This window comes from Spathaspora passalidarum (assembly GCF_000223485.1).
Source record: "Spathaspora passalidarum NRRL Y-27907 unplaced genomic scaffold SPAPAscaffold_7, whole genome shotgun sequence".
In the NCBI taxonomy this organism is placed as follows: Eukaryota; Fungi; Ascomycota; class Pichiomycetes; order Serinales; family Debaryomycetaceae; genus Spathaspora; species Spathaspora passalidarum.
Window position 1 is genome coordinate 186482 of NW_006767431.1, and position 22251 is coordinate 208732.

Here is a 22251-nt window from a genome sequence, read left to right on the forward strand (position 1 = left end):
ACCAAAGCCTTCTACACAGAAATTGATAGAAATTTATTAATTAACTCATTCGTCTGATTTATAATTTATGACTATCTAATAGTACAGGTATAGGCATTCCAGATGGTGAACATTAGCAAATTTTCCATTGACTGGTGAATTCAAATCGCGTAATGAATTACCGACCCACTTTTTATTTTATGCAAGTCAGTTACAGGCGCATATTTTCTAACTTTTTATTTTTACGCCAAACACGAATTTTTTTTTCTTATTTCATTAAACGAAAATAAACAATGAAATTAAAGAATTGTTCTATGTTTCGTTATGCTCCAAAATGTAATCATTTTAGACATCGCCTTGATTTGACACTATGACACATGTATACTTACAATTACTAGCATATTTAATACATTAATTTACACTCTATATATATAGCAATAAGGGGGGGGGGGAAGAGACGAGGGCAATTTCTATTAAAATCTCCAGTTTTCATCTGCAGATTCAATTGCCCATTTAAACTTATCTCTTAAAGTTTTGGTAAACAATTTCTCAATAGGAACACCATACTTTTTCGAGAACATTACCGTTAATCTTGGATCAATATAATTCATCTTCGACGTACCTAAAGAAACTTCAGAGTTATCTTCCTTATCCTTTAATTGTAAGGAAGTTGTAACATATCTAGCTTCAATGGTTTCAACTTGTTGTTTCAATTTCTCGACAGTCATATTAGATTTGACTTCTGGTTTGCCCTTCTTTAACTCTTGACGATACTCTTTTTCTAATTCGTCGATTTTATCCAATTTATCCTTCACATCCTTTTCAGTAAGCAAGGGTTTCTTTTCTAGTTTCAATTTTTCGTTATCACGTTGCAACTTCTTCATAACTTGCTCCCGTTGTCTGTTGATTATGGTATGGTGAATATGCTCTTCATCTTCTTTCACTAAATCATCAATCTCTTCAAAATAGGCGGGATCTTTCTTTCTTAATTTCGGTTCAAGCACCAAAATCATTCTCTTTAATCTAATCTTTTGCCACATGTATTCTTTCAATTTATCACTAATTTTTTGAACAGAAGTTCCATGATTCTTACTGACGGAACGCTGGTGATTACATAAAATAGCAACAGTTCTATTAGCAGCATTAAATTTAACCACCTTTTCGGCAATTGTACCTTCATTAGGAATCAAATCTAATTGATCTTGCATGGTTTTAGATGCATTGTAAGTACGGAACACTTTAGCAGTCAATCCCTTCATATAATTTTGGAAATGCTTATTTAAAATCAGGGGATTTATACGATCAAACAAATCATCGCCAGGTTGTTTAGGTTCTTTTTTGAATATTCTTAAATTTTTGAATACTTGCTTATCAACTTCAACTTCTTGGTAAAAACGAATAGAATCCTTACCCAAAAAGTCAAAGATAACCTTGTTTGGTGGTTTTAATGTAATGTGTTCAAATCTTAATGAACAACACCCTACTGTGTCAGCTTCATCTTCACCCTTTTCACCACCAGCACGAAGAGCAAACACATCAATAAGATAAGTAGCAGTGGCCATTTGTCGATCTTGCATCTTTTCCGACCTGAGCATTTCGGTATAATCCTTTCGAATTGCATCAATGTGGTTTCTCAAATTCCTTGCAGTTTCGAATTTCTTGAAGTCAGATTGACCCTTGACAGAAGAACTAGCAGCAAATCTAACATACTTGAATGAGTCAGCAATGTTTTCCTTCCACATAGCCAACCAGGTGACTGTGTTGTCGTGACGAATTTCTCCCCATTTGTGACCAGCAGGTGGTTCAGGGACTTTCACATCACGACCAAGATTTAAGGTGACATCTTCTGGTTTAACTCTTCTTTTCAATTTACCAGTTTTAGGATGGGCCCCACGGCCTCGGAACAAACCAGGAGGTTCAATACGGAAGTTACCAACGAGCTCTTTACGTCCATTCAAATAACATGTTTTATATGGTTCTTCGAGGCGTTCCTTTTCTAACTTAATTTGCTTCTTTTCTTCACGGCTCATTAATTTCTTTTCTTCTCGTAATTTTTCAAAATGGGCATACATTTTCGAAAAATCCATCTTGGTGAAATCGTTAATGTCAACACCACAACCTCCACATTCTTTCAAGACTTGACAGAAATCATCAAAGAAATTCTTTTGGAAAACTGGATTCTTGGCATGATCAGTTTCCAACATGGCTGCGTAAAAACCAGCTACTTCTTCGGCTTGGAGTGGTAAATTCACTGGCTTACCGTCATAGTATAATTTAACGTGGGAAGGAAGGGGTTCATATTCTGGAGGAAACATAACACCATTGTGTTCAAGGCTTTCCCACTTTTGCTCACCGTCCAAATCTTGGGCTTCCCACCATTTGTATTTTTCTTCATCCTCTTGTGACAGCATTGGAGTTTCTTGTTTGACTGATTCCTCTTTGATGGCCACTTTACGGGATTTAGGAGTGGCAGAAACAGATTTGGTTTCCTTCTTTGGTGTTGCTTTAGGAGTAGTTTTCTTGTCTGCGGCCTTAGCTTTAGTGGTGGTTGCCTTAGGTGTAGTCGGCGTTTTCTTTGGAGTTTTAGGTTCCTTTTTCACTTTTTTCAAAGCACTGCCATTCGCTTTTTTTGCCTTTTTGACTAATGGAACATCTTCTTCATAGTCGTCATCTTCAGCTATAGTGTTTTTGCGTTTTCCACTATTTTTCAATGGAATATCATCCTCATCAATCGAAGTGGGAGGAGTCATTTCGCTTATTATGTGTCTCTTTTTTGGAATTCTGGAGAGAACAATATCATCTTCCTCGGAGGAACTCATCTTGGGCAATGGTTGATCAATTAGGTTGTTAACGATACGACAGCTGTTTCTATGGTGGAAGATTGACGATGTGAAATTAAACGGAATCCCAGTAGTGAAGGATCTGGGTTGAATGAGTTGTCGTACAACGGAAAAACGAGAACTCTTCAAACAACTGAAATATATCGATATGGCGACACGCGAGAACTTTTCAATGACGTGAGGTTTTTATTGACTTCACTAGGTTTTTGCCGGGTGTGCTGCCACTAAAAAGTTGTAAAGAAGAAAGAACAGAAGTGTGAAGAGGGAGAAAAAAAGAATGCGCTTCCTACAATAAATAAAAAAGGAACGCGCTCCCAAAAAGAAATCTCACCTTCTGTTGATTTATGGATGTTCTTCTTTTTACAGTCACGTGAGTGTGACATATCCCTGAGGCGGGTATCCCAGGTCTCATAGCCGTTGTGAAGTTCATGTTTAACCTTGAATTACCCTTTATTCGATGGAATTAATGATGGAAATCGTCGTTAATCATTGAAAATACGATTGGTAAAATGTCTAGCCATTTGTATAATAGTTAACATCACAATTTATATCTCAAATCGTTTTCCATACAATATATAGCCTGTTTTTTTATTATTATTATTTCTAACTGTAAGGGGCGCGTGTTTCTTTTGCAGCTTGTTAACTGAACTGGCTTTGTTCGTGTTGCTGAAAATATTTGACTGATATCTTCTGTTTATGTCTGAAGTGATAATCCTAAAGATAATTATGCAATTTGGAAGATTCCTGTTGGTTGTTTTAGTAAAAATTTTGCTAATTTTTGAAAAATAAAATAAACACGTGAGTTACTTTACTGCAAATGAAGTGTACACTACACACTTCATACTTCACAATTCAGGACTTAAGGTCAAGATAAAAAAAAACAATCAATTAGTCGCTAAACACTCAAAACGTATTCCTAGACATCCGAAAATTAAGTATTGGGAAAACCTGGGGTAATCATCAACAGGAAAAGTTTAACCTTATTATTTTTTTTAAAAAACAATACCATTCATTGTTGCGTAAACAATTATTTCATTGGATACAGATATTGTACTTGCCTCGGCACAAGCTAAATTCGGGAACTGTCTGATTATGCAAAGGATGTATTATAATTTACACTGACATTAGGGAACATGATAGGTCAAGATTGTATCTCGCCATATACCAGAACTCTTATGTTCACAACCACCGGTACAGGGAACCAAGTTAAAAAAAGAAAAAGCCTGATCAATACGAGACCATTGTGTCCAATCACATACAACTATCTTGTTGTTTTGTGTCAATTATTGATTTTACAGGAAATAAAATCCCCTATTCATAAGCTTATAAGTTTCAAATTACCTTGAAAAAGGTATAATTGGCGACAAAGACCCTACTCAGTGCGGAGATTTGGCCAATGACGTCAAAATAAGATTTTAATCTACCAAAGTTTACATTGCCAGTTCATTTTCGGAAGCAAAGTATATCGCAATCTGCTTTCACAGGCGGCTAGTGTCTAATTTAGTATTTAATCTAATTAATTAAAATACTTGTATTACCCATCAGCTAACGGAAGGAATTGGCGAAAGGTTGCCTTAAAAAATGATTGGGGGCTTATAATTTCCAGTATAATATTGGAAGGTTACAGCTGGCAATTTTCTCCAATAGTTTCACAAAGGGCAAGCAACAACGAGCGTGGCGGATATGAATCCGAGGACGCAACTATGGTAACTGAATGCATTTTCTATTTACGGAACAGAGGGGAGATTGGCGACATTCTTTGGTATTGCACTTCAAGTCTTTATTATCCTGCGACCGCAAAAACAATTTTCCTGAAAAAATATTTTTGTCCGATGAGGCGATTTTTATTTTTTCGTTCAAAAAATGTACGGCATCTGATGGCCTACCATTCGGGATGACATGCCTTTAGAGAAGAGGCACTTCAAATGGCAATACCTGTTTAGCTCAAAACATGCGTAAAATGCCTACGATAGTTATATCTGTTACTATGCGGGGTCTTTAAGGTTACTCAAAACATTGATCTGACATAAATTCTTATCTCAGATCCTTTTCCCCCTCTCAGATGAGAAAATATTCTTTTATGCAGGTGAAATTCTGAGTGCATCATTTTTCTAACAAAAAAGAAAGGTGCTTAAAAAATTGTGCATAATTTTGCCAGTGGTTTATTGTGCGCAAAATGCTTATCAATATTGACTTCGGGCTTTTAATTGATTGTTCAAACTAAATGACTATACAAACGGGAAAAGAAATTTTCCTTTCATAATTTACGATATTTTTGTAAATCCCTGACTTTCTTTTTATAAATATCTTGACTTCTAACCTAAAACAAACCTTGGGATAATTTTTTTTGCAAAGTTTTATCATCGATTCAAAAATGACCATGGACTTTGAAAAATACGCTGGTAGCTCTAGTACAGAAGCTCACCATCGTGATATCCACATAGCTGGTTCTCTGACTGATTCAAAGGGGGAAAAACATACCCTGTTCATTAAAGATTCAGACATTGAACAACCTGAAGATGACGTCAAAGGTGAAATAAAGAGAAACTTAAAACCAAGACATGTGTCTATGATTGCTCTTGGTGGTACCATTGGTACTGGTCTTTTTATTTCTACTGGTGGTGTCATTGCCAATGCCGGTCCTGTTTCATCTTTATTTTCATTTTTATTCATCACAACTTTGGCTTTCTCCGTCACTCAATCCTTAGGAGAAATGGCCACTTTAATCCCAGTGTCCGGTTCTTTCCTTCAATTTGTCACCCGTTGGTGTTCTCCTGCTCTTGGTGCAGCCAATGGTTGGAACTATTGGTTCTCTTGGGCTATTACTTTTGCCTTGGAATTATCTATTGTTGGCCAAGTTATTCAATATTGGACTGATGCTGTACCACTTGCAGCCTGGATTTCAATCTTTTTTGTTTTATTGACCGTGTTCAACTTTTTCCCTGTTAGATTCTATGGTGAGGTTGAATTCTGGGTCGCTTCCATCAAGGTCATTGCTGTTCTTGGCTGGATCATTTATGCCTTCATTATGGTTTGTGGTGCAGGTAAAACCGGACCTGTTGGATTCAGATATTGGAGAAATCCAGGACCTTGGGGACCAGGTATTTTGGTTAAAGGAAACAAAAACACTGCTCAATTCTTAGGTTGGTTATCATCCTTAATCAATGCCGCTTTTACCTTCCAAGGTACTGAATTGGTCGGTGTCTCTGCTGGTGAAACTGCCAATCCTAGAAAGAGTGTTCCTTCAGCCATTAGAAAGGTTTTATTCAGAATCTTAATCTTCTACGTGTTATGTATCTTGTTCCTTGGTTTATTGGTTCCTTATAATGATGACAAGTTAGAAGGTGGTGGTTATACTAAAACTTCTCCATTCATTATTGCTATGAACAATTCCGGTACCAAGATTTTACCTGATATTTTCAATGCCGTCATTTTAACTACAATTATTTCGGCTGCCAATTCTAACATCTACTGTGGATCACGTATTCTTTATGGGTTAGCTCAATCAGGTGTTGCTCCAAAATTCTTCACTATCACCAATAAAGGTGGTGTTCCTTATTATGCAGTTGTGTTTACCTCTGCATTTGGGGCTTTAGGATACTTGGCTGTTTCCGACGAAGGTAACAAAGCATTCGACTGGTTATTGAACATTAGTGCTTGTGCTGGTCTTATTGCTTGGGGTTGGATCTCATTCACTCACATCAGATTTATGAACATTCTTCGTAGCAGAAACATTTCTCGTGATTCATTACCATTCAAAGCTAAGTTTATGCCATGGAGTGCTTACTACGCTACCGTTACTATTTTCATCATTACCTTCGTTCAAGGGTTCCTGGTCTTCTGGGACTTCAATGCTGCTGGTTTCTTCACCGGTTACGTTTCCCTTATTTTATTTGTTGCCTTATGGATCTTTTTCCACGTCTTGTTCAACGGTGTTGGTAAGAGTTCATGGAAATGGAGAAACGTTTTCATTCCATTGGATGAATGTGATATTGACAGTGGAGTCCGTGAAATCGAAGAATTGGAATATGAAGAAGAAGAACCAAAGAACCTCTGGCAAAAGTTCTGGGCTGCTGTCGCTTAGATGCTTCGTTTTATTACTGTATTTATAGTTCGTCTTGTTTTAACACTTTTTTAATCGTTTAGTTTGGTTTTTTAATTTATAATTGTGAATTCGAATTAATTACGTAGTTAGTAAACATACCTACGAGGTGCATCATTTTGAGTTGGTTGCAATTTTGCATTTGCATGCATTGTTCCCGGATGAACCCAAAAAAATAATATTTACAAAACATTTGAAAACAATAGTGGAATTCCAAATTCTCGCGTATGGTGATGTGCGCGCACGTACGCACGCGCTGTTTACATTACAATAAACGACAGGGGGGCGATAACACACAGTTTGAAACCTTTTTTCTAATTTTTAATTTTAATATACACACATAAAACGAAATACTATACATCTCATGACAACACTTTTTAGTCTGGTATACATACATCATAAAAAAAATGTCTTCAAAAAAATGTCGCTTCTAAATCGATTAAATAAGGAAAGTAATTGTAGGGTATTGGATTATCCATCTAATACAAAACGAAATCAGCCTTACCGGAAGTGACACCGACAGTACATCCATCAGCACCATTTCCGTTATATTGACCATTTTCGTAAACACATTGTCCACTAACAGTAGAACCTTCTTCAGCAACAATTTTAACATTGAAATTCAATGAATCACGGTTATTTGGGTTTGGAATCAAAGATAAGTAAGCAATACCATTATCGTAACCAGCACCAAAGTTCAATGGGGCCCAGTTACCTAATCCGGAACCGGAAGAACCCCAAGCACAACCTTCTTGCCAATCAACACCAGCGTTGTTAACGTAGTATTGAGCAGAAGTTAAACCACCTTGCCATCTGTAGTAAGAAGATTGGTCAACAACAGTAATTGGAGAGGATTGACCTCCACCCACAACAGTTGGAATAACCATATTTTCAGTACCTGGGTAATCGGTACGACAAATAGCAACGGTTTGATCTAAATTACTGACAACACTAGCCTTGTCAACACCCCATTCACACAAGTAATTGGAACGAGAGTTGGACTTGTATAACTTACCACCCTTACATAATAAACCACCAACAGAAACACCGTTGGCAGGTTGAGAATCTGGCCATTGGGTCTTGGACATACCACTTTGACAAGCGTAGGAACAGTAAGCACCTTCAGTACAAGAACCACCAGTAGAAGTATCTGAATGGTAAATACCGGACCAACCGCCGAAACCTAATTGATCTAAGGCAATAACACCTTGACCAGCTGGGAATGTGTCACAGGAGTAAACACCATCTGGGAATTCTTCACTAGGGCTTTGGTAAGGGGATAAGTCACCTTGGATGCCGCTATTCACTGGAGCTGGGGCAGAAGAATGTTGAGGAGCTGGGGCAGAAGACGATTCTGGAGCTGGAGCAGCCGAGGAAGAAGCGACAGCAGACGAGGAAGGAGCTGGAGCGCTTGATTCCGGTTGAATAGCATCAGCTGAAGGTGGAACAACAGATGCAACGAGGGTAGAAGTTGGAACATTGATTGGTTTTCCGTTACTGTCGACAGTGACAGTGACATAGGCGTAGTCGTAAACGACGGCTCTCTTGTGTTTGTGGTGACCGTGGAAAGAAGTAGAGGAACAGTCGGTTCCGTCGTCTCTCTTAGCTGCTGGGGCAGCGAGTGCTAAGGCAGCAAATGCCAAAACAGTAGCTTTACTAAACTTCATGGTAATTTAAAAAGGAATGACTAAAGGTGAGTAAGTACGTTAGCGTTTGAACTTGAAAGAGATCAAGAAACAGAACCAAAAAAATTGAAACGGGAAACAATTGGATATAAAAAGGGCAAAAATTTTAAAGTGGAATCACCATGCAATTCTGGGTCAATTGGTAGTGAATGAGAATTGTTTTGTATCTGTTTTCGTATTTATTTTTTTTTGTTTTTAAATTTTATTTTTTTAAAGTTTGACGATAGTATTTTCGTGTTTTTGTGTAACCGTGTTTGAAATATTTTTCTTGTGTTACCCGATTCTTACCCCCGGAAGTTAATATTTTTTTCTTTGTAGTTTGAAATTTGTTAGTGGCTGATTAACAACATCTCCTTTCGGCAAGGCACTAATCCTTTCGTAATATGCCGTGATAACAATCGAGGCTCATTATTATACACCAGGAACGATAGATTTATATTTTTTTTTTTCAAACCGCTCTGACGATGGCTGGATTGACCGGAACTACATTCCATCAACCCAAAATTCGGATTTCATTAAATGTCTCAATTTGGTACAAATTGTCAAAAAGGAAGATTTTTTTTATCACACTGTGCATGTCTTTAACCTTCTTGGCTTTTTTTTTATATTCGACCATTCCATTACTGGGCGTGGTATTACAGTCGATTTGACTTGGTAAATTCAGCGTTTCTGGCTAAATTTTTTTTTCTGGTTGTTTCATAATTGCCCAGCAAAATTTATCCAACAATTCTCACTTGTCGGTTGTATTGACAAACAAAAAAGGAGGTCTACTTTTGCATCAATTGATTTTGTACCTTCGGTACTTTTTCTGATTTATTGCGTTTCCAGGTCTAGATCTTTGGTTTCTTGTAGAAAAAAAAAGTAATACGTACCTATATGAAATATTTTATTGAAATTGTGAGGCTGGAAATTACTTGAATGATGACGCAGGTAATATAGAGATGCTTGGAATGGTATAAATGAGTGACAAACAAAGTTGGGTTTTGCAATTTTTTTTCTAAACTGAACGATAAAGAGTTAAACGTCTACGTTTCACCCGCAAATCAAAGGGTATGTGGCAAATATATACACATATTTCTTCAGTAGCAATCCTATATGAGAAAGCTGGTCTCATTTACTAATATGTTTTCTGAAGCCAGCGTGGTGATGACGATGTGGCTGTTGGGGGAATTCCGAGCACGGAAGAAGATTCGGTCTGCCAGCAAAAATTTTTTTTTCGTGTATCTACCGCTAATCTCTTGTCCCAAATTGAGTTTTTTTTTGCACAGAAAAAGGCCAAGTCTTGAGCTCTGACTAGGATTATGCGACCACTTCACTGTCAGGCTGTATACAGGAACAAAAAGAAATTAAATATTAAAACAAATTTTGCACTGATAACCTTGATAATAAAGTGCAAAATCAAGTTTGTGATCGATTAAATCAATAAGTATATGCCGCAAACGAGGTGATTTATCAATAAAATACTCTCGGATCGAACGTATATTATTTTATTCTCGATCAGAATAACTTATTTCCGTTAATTAATGAGTCTAGACTATTGTATAATAACTAAAAAATGTACGTAAAGTACCCCTATCGGAACATACGCCTCCCTCCCCCCTCGCTAATTAAAATGATCTCGGTAACCATGATCTACTTTGCAACAAACCGATCTGACGTCATATAATGTATATCAGAGCTTTTGGAGTCAAGATTTTTCTCTTCATACGCTACTCTACATCACGGTACCACCAGATCACATAGTCTCTAATTGCGCAATGTAGTGGCCTAAAAATTAAATGCGAGATCCATTTAGCGCTTGGTCAAGAAACATTAACTCTTGGAATAATATTCAAAGCTAGTTTGGTTTTAAAAAATAAAATCTTGGAAGTTTGTTTTAGAGAGTCTAGAACTCTTCTTTAATAATATTATTAACTAGGTTTTGTACCAGACAAATCAGTCAGATGCACATAACAACGATAAAATTATCCGGTCTTACCCAAAAGTATATGGCATGTGATATATCTGGTGTTGCAAACTGCTACCAAACAAACCCCAATTAATGATTCCCTTATTAATTAAATTGCGTTCCATCATTTGGAACGTAACCACTTCAGGTGAAATATAAGAAATGTTGCTAACCAGGAAAAGCATGATTTAATACAATGGTTATATTAAGTTAAAGTCGCATCTTTTGGAAATGAGAAGCTTTAATTTGAATTATGCACCATTTAGCATATCCAGACGGGAATATGCATTTTTCTCAACTTAAATGCATCAAATTGTATTGTTAACAGTAATTAAACACAAATTCATCAATACGCTAATTATTGCTTGTATGTGGTGGAGCTTAATTTCCTGTAACATCTTAATAAATTACAAGCCTGGCTTGTAAAATTCCGGAATAATAATAAAACTGCCCAATGATAATATCCCGAGCTGATAAGCAATGATGGATTTTCAAAATCACGCAATATACAATAACAGGGATGTTAACAACCATGAAAGTTTTTGAGAATCAATCGTTGCAATATGAAATGCATTTAAATTCCGAAATACAAGAAATTAGAAACATTCCTGGTTCTTGACAAGCGAGTAGACCATTTGATATCTGCCTGAAGACAGATTTATGAATTAAAAACGTATTCGGGGGAGAGGGCAATGAACTTCAATGTAGATTCTTTTTCGGCCTTGAAATGCTTTCTTCATATAGTAATAATACAAACATAGCTAGATTTTCCTGAATAACATCCCCAGTAGGAAGTATGCTAGGCAATGAATGGATTGAAGGCATGATTCAAGTTATCCTTTTGTTCTTAGTTCGATTCCTTAGACCTATTAGATAAGAATCCAATCCTCCAACACTGGCAACTAATTTGTATCTTCTCTTTTTCTTTTTTCTTAATTATAACATTCAGCAACTGTATCTCCAATAACACTTCCTAATTGCAATAGCAACTATAATAAATTATATTGTTGTTATAATCAATATTTTCTTGAACCCTTTAGTATAGCAGGTACAAAATTATTGAAATTATTCCTTAAGCCTTCTGTCTTTCTTGACATCATCAAAAAAAAATCCAAATAAATGATCATTCAGGTTTTTGCAGCTTGGATACACTCAAATCCAAATGGAGTATATAGATAACATTTATTTTATAATTGGGATAGACTCTCGTTTGACTGGGAACACACAAATCCGGATATTTGTATTTCTCTATTACTCAAATTTAAAATTTTGTCAACTTCATAGTTAAATCTATTAAAGTGAGCACTTGAATTTCATAAATCTCTGGGATAACTTCTTCATCACTCTTATCTTCTAACTAATGGTTGGATCTGATATTTAGCACTTTGTTTAAACTATGCCTGAATTGTTATACAGCACTTGATTCTGTAGCAAGTAAGTAAAATTCCATGTCTAAGAAGTAGCATATGCCAACAGAACATATCCATATATCAACAAAGTACCTTTAAAACATGGGTTGCAGTATGTTGACAGTATTTAACCAAGTTTAAGCTTTATATGTGGAAAGTTTCTGCTTTAAATGTCAAATTCAGGGACATTGTTGGTCATGTCCACCAACCAGCCAATCAAATTGCTCCTGAGAATTTCTGCTATAATAATCAGAGATAAACAGCTTTTGGGGTTGAATTTAAAGGTTCACAGACATCGGGGATTCAAATATAACAATTTATTAGGAGTACTTGACCAATTCTAGCGTTTAGCAGTTTCAACTTGGACAATATCTCATCAGTGGGCAACAATTACCGACCTGCATATAACACATGGGGCGAGAACATATCTTTTGTTGAGTTTTGACGTGCTTTGGACATATTCCTAGATCTAGCACAACTTCCAAGAGGAAATTCTTGATCCAACAACATGGTCCTGATTATACCTATAAGAATATCAAGACATTTGGAGGACAGCAACAGCAGAAAACAATAAATATGTCAACCTCACTACAACAACTACTATTCCTACATTACCAAACAGACCGTTTGGGAGAGATTGCTTTCCCCAAACTCCCCGAATTCAAATTATTAATGACAAGATTAGTTTCTGACCTAACATTCATGTTATTTATATCCAAAGCCTCTATAGTTGAGCCTATCTTCATTTTCAACCTTGAGGTGTTCAAAATCAATCAATATAGTTATTTCCCTCAAACTTAATGACAACTATTGAAGCATCAAAGATATGAATGCCAAGAACTAATCTTAGCGTTAAGAAAAGAGCAAATTTATTTATTCTTGCATGCAGCTGCAAGCTTATTACATTGCTATAGATATCAACCACCGTGGTTATGCAATTTGGAAGGTCTGATTTGGATCCCCCTAATATACAAATTGAATTTCAGAGAGAAAATACGTCTCTAAGCAGTCGAAAAGGCATGTAAGCATTAACAACATAGGGAATAGAGTCAGCCAGAGTAAAATAGGGAGGCTCCAGCATGATACAAATCACCAAAACAGAACTCCTTTTTTTCCCCTCCCAAATAATGACACAATCTATGGTTGAATAATCGTACCACATTATCAGAAGATAAATATCCGTGGACCATAACAACAGGCTTAGGCTTAAATCTGACTGAGGCTTGCTATTGGTGGATCGATCACGAAGATCAATATTATTTTTACGAATGTGCTTTCATGTGAAATCGCCAATTTCCAGCCCAGAGAGCAAAGTAATAACTCAATATTCGTGATAATAAACTTCAAACTAACAATGAGCTGGATTTAGAAGCAAGTACTATATTCGAACATCGCCTATTTGAAACAATGCACCATTATCAAGTTCTAGTATTCGTGAATATATTCCCAGTTATTAATTGTATTTCAAAGATCGAACATCTTATAATTATAACAGCACGCCTCCAGAAGATTCACCTATCAGAGAAATGAATATATTTTTTGTAGTTTCATGATTTATTATTTCTGAAAATTCCTGTATTTTTGGTTTACGTTGCTATAAGAATTCACCGTCTAGCCATATTTTCTATTTTTAATACGGTCATGACCGGAGGAAAATACACCTCATTTGAAAGATTTTTTTTTTTTGTTAACCTAGCCAACCTGAACCTACTCTCGATTTTATTTATTTCTCGTTTATCTTATCCATTCAATCAAGCTCATGCAAGAACACTAATTGATATTGTGCTTGGCACTTGTTTGGTTCAGTTTTTATTTTGGCACCATTCTGTGATCAATTGAAAAGGTCTGCATGATGGACACGCCCTAGTTTTAGACATGTCAAAAAATATGTTTTCAAAGAAATTCCCCCCTCTAATCCGGATATGTACTGTAAATAATGATGGGTGGATTTACGATTGCAATTTACGGAGAAGACAATGATCAATTAGACAGGTCATGGTTATGAGCCTGAAACATAATTTTCTTTTTCATTGTATCAGTACCTTCGTCAACGTTAATCTAATTGTAACTAATTCTAATTGCTTCCATATCGTCTCATTTAGTTGTTGTCTCAGGGCTAGTATCCCCACATCATCATTATTTTTTCTCCCGGTAGCACTAGAATCTCCGAAATTTGGCTATTTAGTTCCTGGTGTCTCCTTGTTGTATAGTCTACTCAAATTCAAAGCGGGAACGCGGTCAGTTTGAAGTGGCTCGGCTAAAGATGTTATTTTGCTATCCTCGTTGCTCAAACATATTGTTATAATCACGCAACGTCTTTCGCACTCGTACCATGATATCGGTGTTGTATCCGAAAGTGGAACTGTGTGCAATATTTTCTGGTGGTTTGCGCGTGTCCATTCGCCTCGTTGAAATATTTTTTATGCAAGGCAACTTTATCTTCACCTGCACCGAAAGAAAAAATAAATGTGACCTCAAGTTCTCTGCTGATAGATCATTGCAAATTTTCATATCTGGTATTCGTAAATGACTTATTCTCGAATGATGTGTTTACAATTTTCTCGATTCGATAATTAAACAATGATTTGCAGGTACTATTTTTCTAGAAAAAGAAATAGAGGCGGAATTCAATCAGCTGGTTATCCTATATTTTTAATTCCAATAACTTGGCCACGCCTTCTTAATTAGCCACAATACTATGCGGTAAAATAATTTCCAGCTACTTCTTCTCATATCCGTAGAGTGGGGAGGGGGAGTTAACCAATTCGAACTATATCTCCGTCTAGTCCAAATAATTTGCGCTCCCATTCGGAGTGACCTTTTTTTTTTTGATATTGCGTCTGTAAATCTCTAGAGGACGGTAGATACAGTCAGACTAAAGGTGGATTTAGATCTCCGTTCAGAGATCAACATATGCGAAGGTGATAGAACGCATACATACCTAAATGTGGCACTTCAAACTTGGCAAGAGTACCCGATTGAGTATCCGAGGTTGACGTGTACGATAATGCATGCAAATATCTAACGTTTTTTTTTTTCATCCACAAAACGAAATAAGAATACAGTCTGAACAAATTAAAAAGAAGGAATAAAATTCTTCAACAAATTTTAGCTGAGAGACTGGGAGGGGTAATCTGATTAATTAATTAAAAAAATTAGCAATATGTCAGCAGTGGAAATGGTTAGCCACTAGGTTTTAACTGGTTGTACAGCGTGACTCCGGAATTTGAGAAGGTAATTAAAAAAAAATAACGGGTTTCCACAGTTACCATAGACGGGCGATTCTAGAGCGCGTTATATTTTGTATTAGCTCCCAGGAGTTGGACATTGTATTGATGTGGTTTAAGTGTTCAGGTTTAATCTAGCCACTTACAACTAGACCTATCATTCTTGTCAAACTCTTCTGTTTTGTATTTCTAATGCAGTAGAAGGTAAATTCTGGTAGGTTGCAAAACAGTCGTGATCTAGAGTTGAAGATCCGACTGTTTAAGCGAATCTTGCAGTAGAAGCATGACTTTTCTAACATCAATTCAAAGACGAGAGGGGAACTTTGGAGGGGGGGGTGTGTTTTTTTTTTGTCTAGTGAACATCACCAGATCATTAAATGTTTAGACCAGTGAGCTTAAGCTCCTGACATTGGCTTTCACCGGATATAGTTTAAGGTAAAACTTTAAAAAAGAAATACCGAGATGCATTTTGCACCTAAAAAAATAGAAGCGATTGAATATGTGTAATGAAAATAAAAAATATGTGATACAAACATTAAAATTACACTCCTCACATAAAAAATATCTGTAAAAAATATCTATACTGACATGAAACAATAAACTTGCCACAATATTTTTCTTTGCATTTCTTTTTTCTTCTATTTATTTTATAAGCTTGTAGCCCTCTTAAATCAGAAATAAGGGTGTATGCCTTTCAGATTTGCTGTCCCACCTTAGTTTAGGCTTCGGGGAACCAAAATAAGGTTAATTTTTTTTCATTATTTCCATGCATAATTTTTGCGATTAGAAATATATAATTCCACAGAATGCGCTTTACATGTCAAATATAAAATTGTACATAAATATTCTTCATTCGAACTTTGGTAATTATATCCTGTGTAATTACTATTCGTCAACTATTCATCAACTACAACATCAACTGAAACCCAAAAGCAGTACATCATTAAATACATTGAAATTTGATCACACCTTGAAAACACGCTTAAACTTGCAATTTTTTTTTATTGTTTGTTGGTTGTAGCCATTTCATTGAGTATTTTATTTGTCGATAAGTTTCAATTGTGCAAATAAGGTCGTAAACGTCCAGCATATAAATAAAAGGCAACATACCTTATGTCATTTGAATTGGTAGATGTTTACTAGTTTCATACAACTATCAACGCTAATACCAATTTGAATGAAAATTATTAATTATTAAATTTTTGATTTACCTATGAGCAAAACAAATAGTCCTGACGAGTATCGTTCAATACCACCGTCACAACAAATAGTCACCCATGAACAAAAAACAAGACAGGTGTATGAATATCAACAGCCACAAGATGGCTACTCAGAAACCTTGGCACGAATTAACTATAAAGATAGTTATATACAAACAAACAACAATAATCTTACAAATGCAACCAACCCCGTTAATTCCAACAATTATACCACTGCTGCCCAAGGACAAGTATCGAACTATTCAAAACTTCCATATGGACGGCCTCCACCAATTCATGTACATCAACAATCCCTGTCGGTTAACAATCAAACATATTTCTCCGGAACAACAATACCATCTATACCCCCACCCCCGCCATATGATGACCAAGGAAGAGTTAACAATGTAGCATACCAAATATATCCACAACAGCAACTCGAAGTAGCACAGCAACAACAACATCCTTACGGATATCAACTACCGATACTGCAATATCCAGCATTACCCCCACCTTCACAACCACCACCACCGCAACAGCAACAGCAACAGCAGCAACAACAACAACAACAACAACCACAGACAGATTCACTACAAACACCAAATGTTGGATGGCAGGCACCAGTCAATAGTAATGTGCATTTCTCATTAAACGTTGATGTCAATCAATATCCCGATATTACCAGTATGGTAAATTCTAACGTCAATGTTCCCATACCGTTGGTGGAAACACATTTTGTCGATCATCGAACATGCACTGTTTGCGGAAAGAGGATCACTAGAGACATGTCTCGACATATGAGAACTCATCAGAGTGAATCACGCTTCAAATGCAAGTTCCCACGAAGCCAATGCATCCATAAGCTGGGGAAATTCAACCGGCCCTACGATTACAAGAAGCATTTATTAAATAGACATTTTAAATTTGATGATGAATCAGTCAAGAGATTACATAATTTAAACGAAAAACTTGACCATTGGGGAGTATGTCCATGTGGTCTTCGGTTTGTTGCTAAAGATTGGTTAGATCTTCATATTTTGACAGAAGAGGTTCTGAAAATGTGTCCGTTTATAGAACAACGATAGATATAGACGGTGTTGCATGACTTGTTGGCAAAGTCCCGCTTAAAGTTGCCAAAACGCAAGGTGGGTTACATCCTCGCGCCTGAAATTTAAGGGGAAGATCATGAGATTCTAGAAACATGATAAAGATATAAACAGATCAGATGGGTAATATATGAATACTATTTACTTTTAGTTAGAAAAAGACTTCCTTACATATTTTGTATTAATAACATATTAACTATTTAAAGTTTGACCTTGTATCCCTTTCAGTTTGGAAGGTGGTCCAGATTCAACCAGAGCATAACGTTAAAAAGTTCCCACAGACTTTGCCTAGATATCAATGGTAGCAAAAATAATCAGTAACATGAAGGATCTTTAACCGGAATTGGAAAGTGATCATCCGAGCGTCCAGAAAGAGATGATCCTGTTGTGAAATTTTTCATCTTCAACTTTGTGTTCCAGTATAATTTCCATTTCGAAAGCGCAAATCATTTAGAGAACACAGATATATTGATAAAATTAAGGTTAACAGAGACTCTGAAAGGGAGACTCTGGTAATGCATCAGAAATATACATAAAGGAACAATTCCGTTATACCTATTCAAATGAAAGGAATAAACCTAATCAAAATGAAAGGGAGCCACGGAAAACTGCATGTTGCTAAATTCAAATTCACCGCAAGCTAACTTTAATTCAAGGAATTTAAGGTATGATTTACGAAAGGTGGTGTCCTAGTGAAAAATGTAACAACCTTGGCGTCCCTCATTCCGTGATAACACTTTTTGCCCAAATCTTGATGCACTGCATCTTAAAAAGACATAAAGTCTTGGTTTCTGTATTAGTTCATCTTTTCACCATTTGGACCTTGCATTTTCTTCCCTATAATTTCATTCTGATCATATCAAAAGCAAAAAAAAAAAACAATAGTACTTGCAGTAGAAACTACATATTTACTTAATTTGCAGCATTTACGACCAATACAGGATCTTACGTCAAGTTTAAAATAAAATGGTAATTCGGGGTTTGTTGCAACATGTCTCATAACCACTTCGCGTTACATGTTGGTGCATGACGGTTAATTCACTTTCAAAGTTAGATTGACTATCTTCACATGCAGGATTATTAGTCTAGAATTTCCTGTCACATTCATCAAGATATTCAACCACATTTTAGTTTTCTACTATTTCAGATATACTTTTAGAGACACTCTAGTGATGAAATATCCATTTGTTCCGAGGTACATGCTAGTTTCATGTGAGATCTACTACTAATTCTAGATGTTTTGCAAGCATCAAAACGCCAGAGTAGGGTTTGTAGCCCTGTAACAATGCCGCAACAGCTGTATGGGCCAAAACCTAAAGATCCCGGCTTTATTAAATCCGATCTCGACAAAGAATGATTACAATAAATAAGATTCTTCTATCAACTCTATTTGTTGGCGAGATTTCGATCTTAAAGTTGACTTTTTTCCGGGGTTGCTTTCTCCTTGCATCTCCCTAATTTTGTGATCTGATCCACATTTTTCTCCAAATGTATCTTATACAACAAAATGAAACAGTGACACCAAATAATATAACTAAGTCGAAAAGTAAACAGAGTCAAAATAGAAATAAGTAATGATACATACCAATCAGAAAATTTAGGAATCGAACATACGAACGTCACTTATTTCGAGAAATAAAACGAATAGAAATTCCAATTAAATTAAAACTAATATGCACAACAATTTTGTCCAAGAAAATCATATGTTTTAGAGCAGCACTTGCTGCATAAATAATAAATTTAAAAAAGCTTAAGCAACTTAATGAACAAAAAAAATCTCTAAAAAATTCTGGACACAAAGGGCGAGGAAAAACGACCACAGTCTTAAAGTTTTCTTTTTTTTCTTGATAGATTGAGATAAAGAAACAAACAAAAAAAAGGTTGTACACGAGACATACACATACTATACTTATGTCCTATTATTAGACGACCATCACCTACAAGCCACATTATACAGAGCGCATTGCACAAGAACAGTTTCGGCATACTATTTTGACAGATTTATTTTTTTCCTTTTTTTGTAAAAAAAATACAAAACCAACCTATTTTTATTGAGTTTTTTTCCCCCAGCTCCGAATTGTTAACACGCTCACCCCCGACCACCCCTTAGTACCTGATACTTGCATGGGGAAAGATATGACACTGAGTTCAAGGGAAACTCATGATTACTCCAATTTTGGAAACCATGGTCCTCCGTATCAACAGACAGAACCTTATTACCCTCATTTCAATGCTGAATTAAATTTCAAGGAGGAAACCCCTGTGGTATTTCAAAACCAAAACCAATCGCCACATCACACACAGTTCCTGCCACAACAACCACAGCAGCCTCATAATCAAAGAATACATCTGCAAGAGTATCATAGATCGGGAAGCGGCTATTTCGAAGGCGAAGTAAAACCTCAAAATGATGATGAGGACGGGTTAGGTTATTTTTCAAATCGGACGTCGTCATCAGTTCCTTCCTCAAGAATCGACCACTACTATAATGACACATTAATACAACAACAGCTTGCTCAATTATTACAACAACAGCAGAACCAGCAACATCATCAACATCAGCAACTAAATGAGCAAAATCAACAGCAACATCATCAGAATCAAACGTCACAACAACATCTTTCACTCCCGCAACAGCAACCAGCACAACCAGCACAACCAGCACAACCTCTGCAACCACAGCAACAAAATGACCAACAATACTTACTACTGCATCCACATTCCAATCAAAACTACCAAACAACTCCATATAAGCGCTCCCCCCTTTCACGAGAACAGGAATGGACACCAACTAATTCTCAAACCATGGATAATTCCATTGGCAATCCAATCCCATCTCGTGGTACTTCTCAGGATGTAAAAACTTCTTTCCCACCACGTCCTCAGTCCATACGGCAGCAATCACTACCTGTATTCAACAAACAATCCACCAATATGACTCAAGTTCAACCACTGTTAATACGAGAACTTGCTGGTGAGAGTGTTAATTCGTTAATGGGGTTTAATCCACAGACAATATATTATAATAAAGATAATACAATTAGAGTCAACCCTGATCCATCTGGTAATGAAACTATACACGAGAAACCAAGTGATCTTGACGTGAAGCCCAAGGCAAAACGTGGACGACCAAAGAAAAACCCGGGATTTTTCATTAAATTGGATTCAATAAACAAGAGACCAGTCACTAGACAAGTCAAGTCGTCACAATCAGATTCAGGTACTGATTACTGGAATAGATCTTCAAGTGGTGGGTTATTACACAGAGCATTATCGTTTACACCAAGCCAACCTATTGTTCAACAAGGCCAGGAAGATCCTGACCTTCCGTCGGAATTGCAGTTCTTGGAGCAGGATTTACAATTAACTGATGACCCCTACGGGTTAAACATGCCTTCGTTTAATCTAACTCCATCGGCAGAACCACCCAAATCGGTAGGTGCAGTTCCTAGTAATCTTCCGCCTAGTGGATATTTCGAGCTTGAAAATTCTACAACCGCGGTGAATACAGGCCAATTTTTCTCTCCTGGTATTGATGGTCATGAGAATAATATTAACAGTTTCAATCAAACATTTGAAGATTATTTAAAACTGACACAACTTAAGACGGATGATGATGCTAATTCTGGAACTACGAAATCTTTTAGCGAGGAGCAGACCAATCCAATTACAGCAAACTTCACTGAATTTGAATATGGGGCTAGTTTACCACTACCACCACCACCACCACCACCACCACCACCACCACCACAACAACAACAACAACAAGTGCCGCATCAAATGCTACCACAAGTACCATTCTTCTGTGAACCAGTAACTTCAATAGATTCATCACAAGCTTACGGAAGTTCTACGAATGAAAGCTTCTTATCTCCACCAAATGATCATCAAACAAATGTCAGTTCCGGTGAGAACTCCGACCACGACCATGAAGATAATTACTACCTCCAAACCACCAATACACTTCCTAGAAGTGGATCCAACCAAAGTGTCAGCAGTGGTGGTTCTGGCAATTCCGGAGGTGAAGATATTGACATTGCATTTGCAAATACTAGCGGTGCAGGCAATACTTCCAAGCCGAAAAAGAGATTATCTAAAGGGGCGAAATGTTCTATTTGTGGGAAATATATTAGTAGGGATATGACAAGACATATTAGGATCCATAATGAAGTTGGAAGATTTCAATGTGTCTATCCTAAGTATATGTGTAATCACCGAACCCAATATTTCAATCGTCCATATGATTACAAGAAACATTTGTTGCATCTGCATTTCAAGTTTGATGATCCCAAGGGCAAGACTGCTCATACATTAACCGACAAATTGCCAATGTTAGGTGGATGTGCTGCATGTGGTGCGAGATTTACTGCTTCGCAATGGTTAGATTTTCACGTATTGGTGAATGATAGAAATCAACGATGTCCATATATAGAGGAAAAGGATGGATGATTTCTAGATTATTTATGTAGAAATAAACAAGGGTTTAAGTTGAATTGTAGATCAATATCAAGGTAAACGTTTTTAATGCAAATTAGGTTATTTGGCTTAAATTTGACGTATCCATCAGAAAATAAACTGATGGTTTCTACAGAAGCAGAGATGACTATAATATACAAGACATACTTCTCGATCTATGGCTAACATGCAGAAGATTTTCTTTATTTTTTTTTTTATTTTGTTACAACTACCTAATTATTTTCTAGGGTCGAGATTGGGAAAATATTTCTCTGCTTCACCAGTCGGGTAAAGGTGCAGT

The 22251-nt window shown here is 36.4% G+C and overlaps 6 protein-coding genes across 6 annotated transcripts; 4 read left to right on the plus strand and 2 right to left on the minus strand. All coding sequences in view use genetic code 12, as the record gives it.

Annotated features, from left to right (window-relative positions):
* Positions 1 to 452: 452 nt before the first annotated feature.
* On the minus strand, positions 453 to 2798 carry TOP1 (DNA topoisomerase 1; the record flags this gene model as incomplete). Its single annotated transcript, XM_007377236.1, has 1 exon — positions 453 to 2798. The coding sequence occupies one exon, from the start codon at positions 2796 to 2798 to the stop codon at positions 453 to 455; it is 2346 nt and encodes a 781-aa protein (XP_007377298.1).
* A 2321-nt stretch (positions 2799 to 5119) lies between these two features.
* Positions 5120 to 7224, plus strand: SPAPADRAFT_63185 (arginine, lysine, histidine permease Can1p; the record flags this gene model as incomplete). Its single annotated transcript, XM_007377237.1, has 1 exon — positions 5120 to 7224. The coding sequence occupies one exon, from the start codon at positions 5848 to 5850 to the stop codon at positions 6901 to 6903; it is 1056 nt and encodes a 351-aa protein (XP_007377299.1).
* A 176-nt stretch (positions 7225 to 7400) lies between these two features.
* SUN41 (putative glucosidase) lies at positions 7401 to 8588 on the minus strand (the record flags this gene model as incomplete). Its single annotated transcript, XM_007377238.1, has 1 exon — positions 7401 to 8588. The coding sequence occupies one exon, from the start codon at positions 8586 to 8588 to the stop codon at positions 7401 to 7403; it is 1188 nt and encodes a 395-aa protein (XP_007377300.1).
* Positions 8589 to 12437: 3849 nt separating this feature from the next.
* On the plus strand, positions 12438 to 13466 carry SPAPADRAFT_63189 (uncharacterized protein; the record flags this gene model as incomplete). Its single annotated transcript, XM_007377239.1, has 1 exon — positions 12438 to 13466. The coding sequence occupies one exon, from the start codon at positions 12540 to 12542 to the stop codon at positions 12762 to 12764; it is 225 nt and encodes a 74-aa protein (XP_007377301.1).
* Positions 13467 to 17015: 3549 nt separating this feature from the next.
* SPAPADRAFT_143043 (uncharacterized protein) lies at positions 17016 to 17474 on the plus strand (the record flags this gene model as incomplete). The annotated part of the gene is made up of 1 exon (XM_007377240.1): positions 17016 to 17474. A coding segment is annotated over one exon (459 nt), but the record flags the coding sequence as incomplete, so codon positions are not given.
* A 2157-nt stretch (positions 17475 to 19631) lies between these two features.
* Positions 19632 to 21944, plus strand: SPAPADRAFT_52426 (uncharacterized protein; the record flags this gene model as incomplete). The annotated part of the gene is made up of 1 exon (XM_007377241.1): positions 19632 to 21944. One exon carries the CDS (start codon positions 19632 to 19634, stop codon positions 21942 to 21944), a length of 2313 nt encoding a protein of 770 aa, XP_007377303.1.
* Between the last annotated feature and the right edge of the window lie 307 nt (positions 21945 to 22251).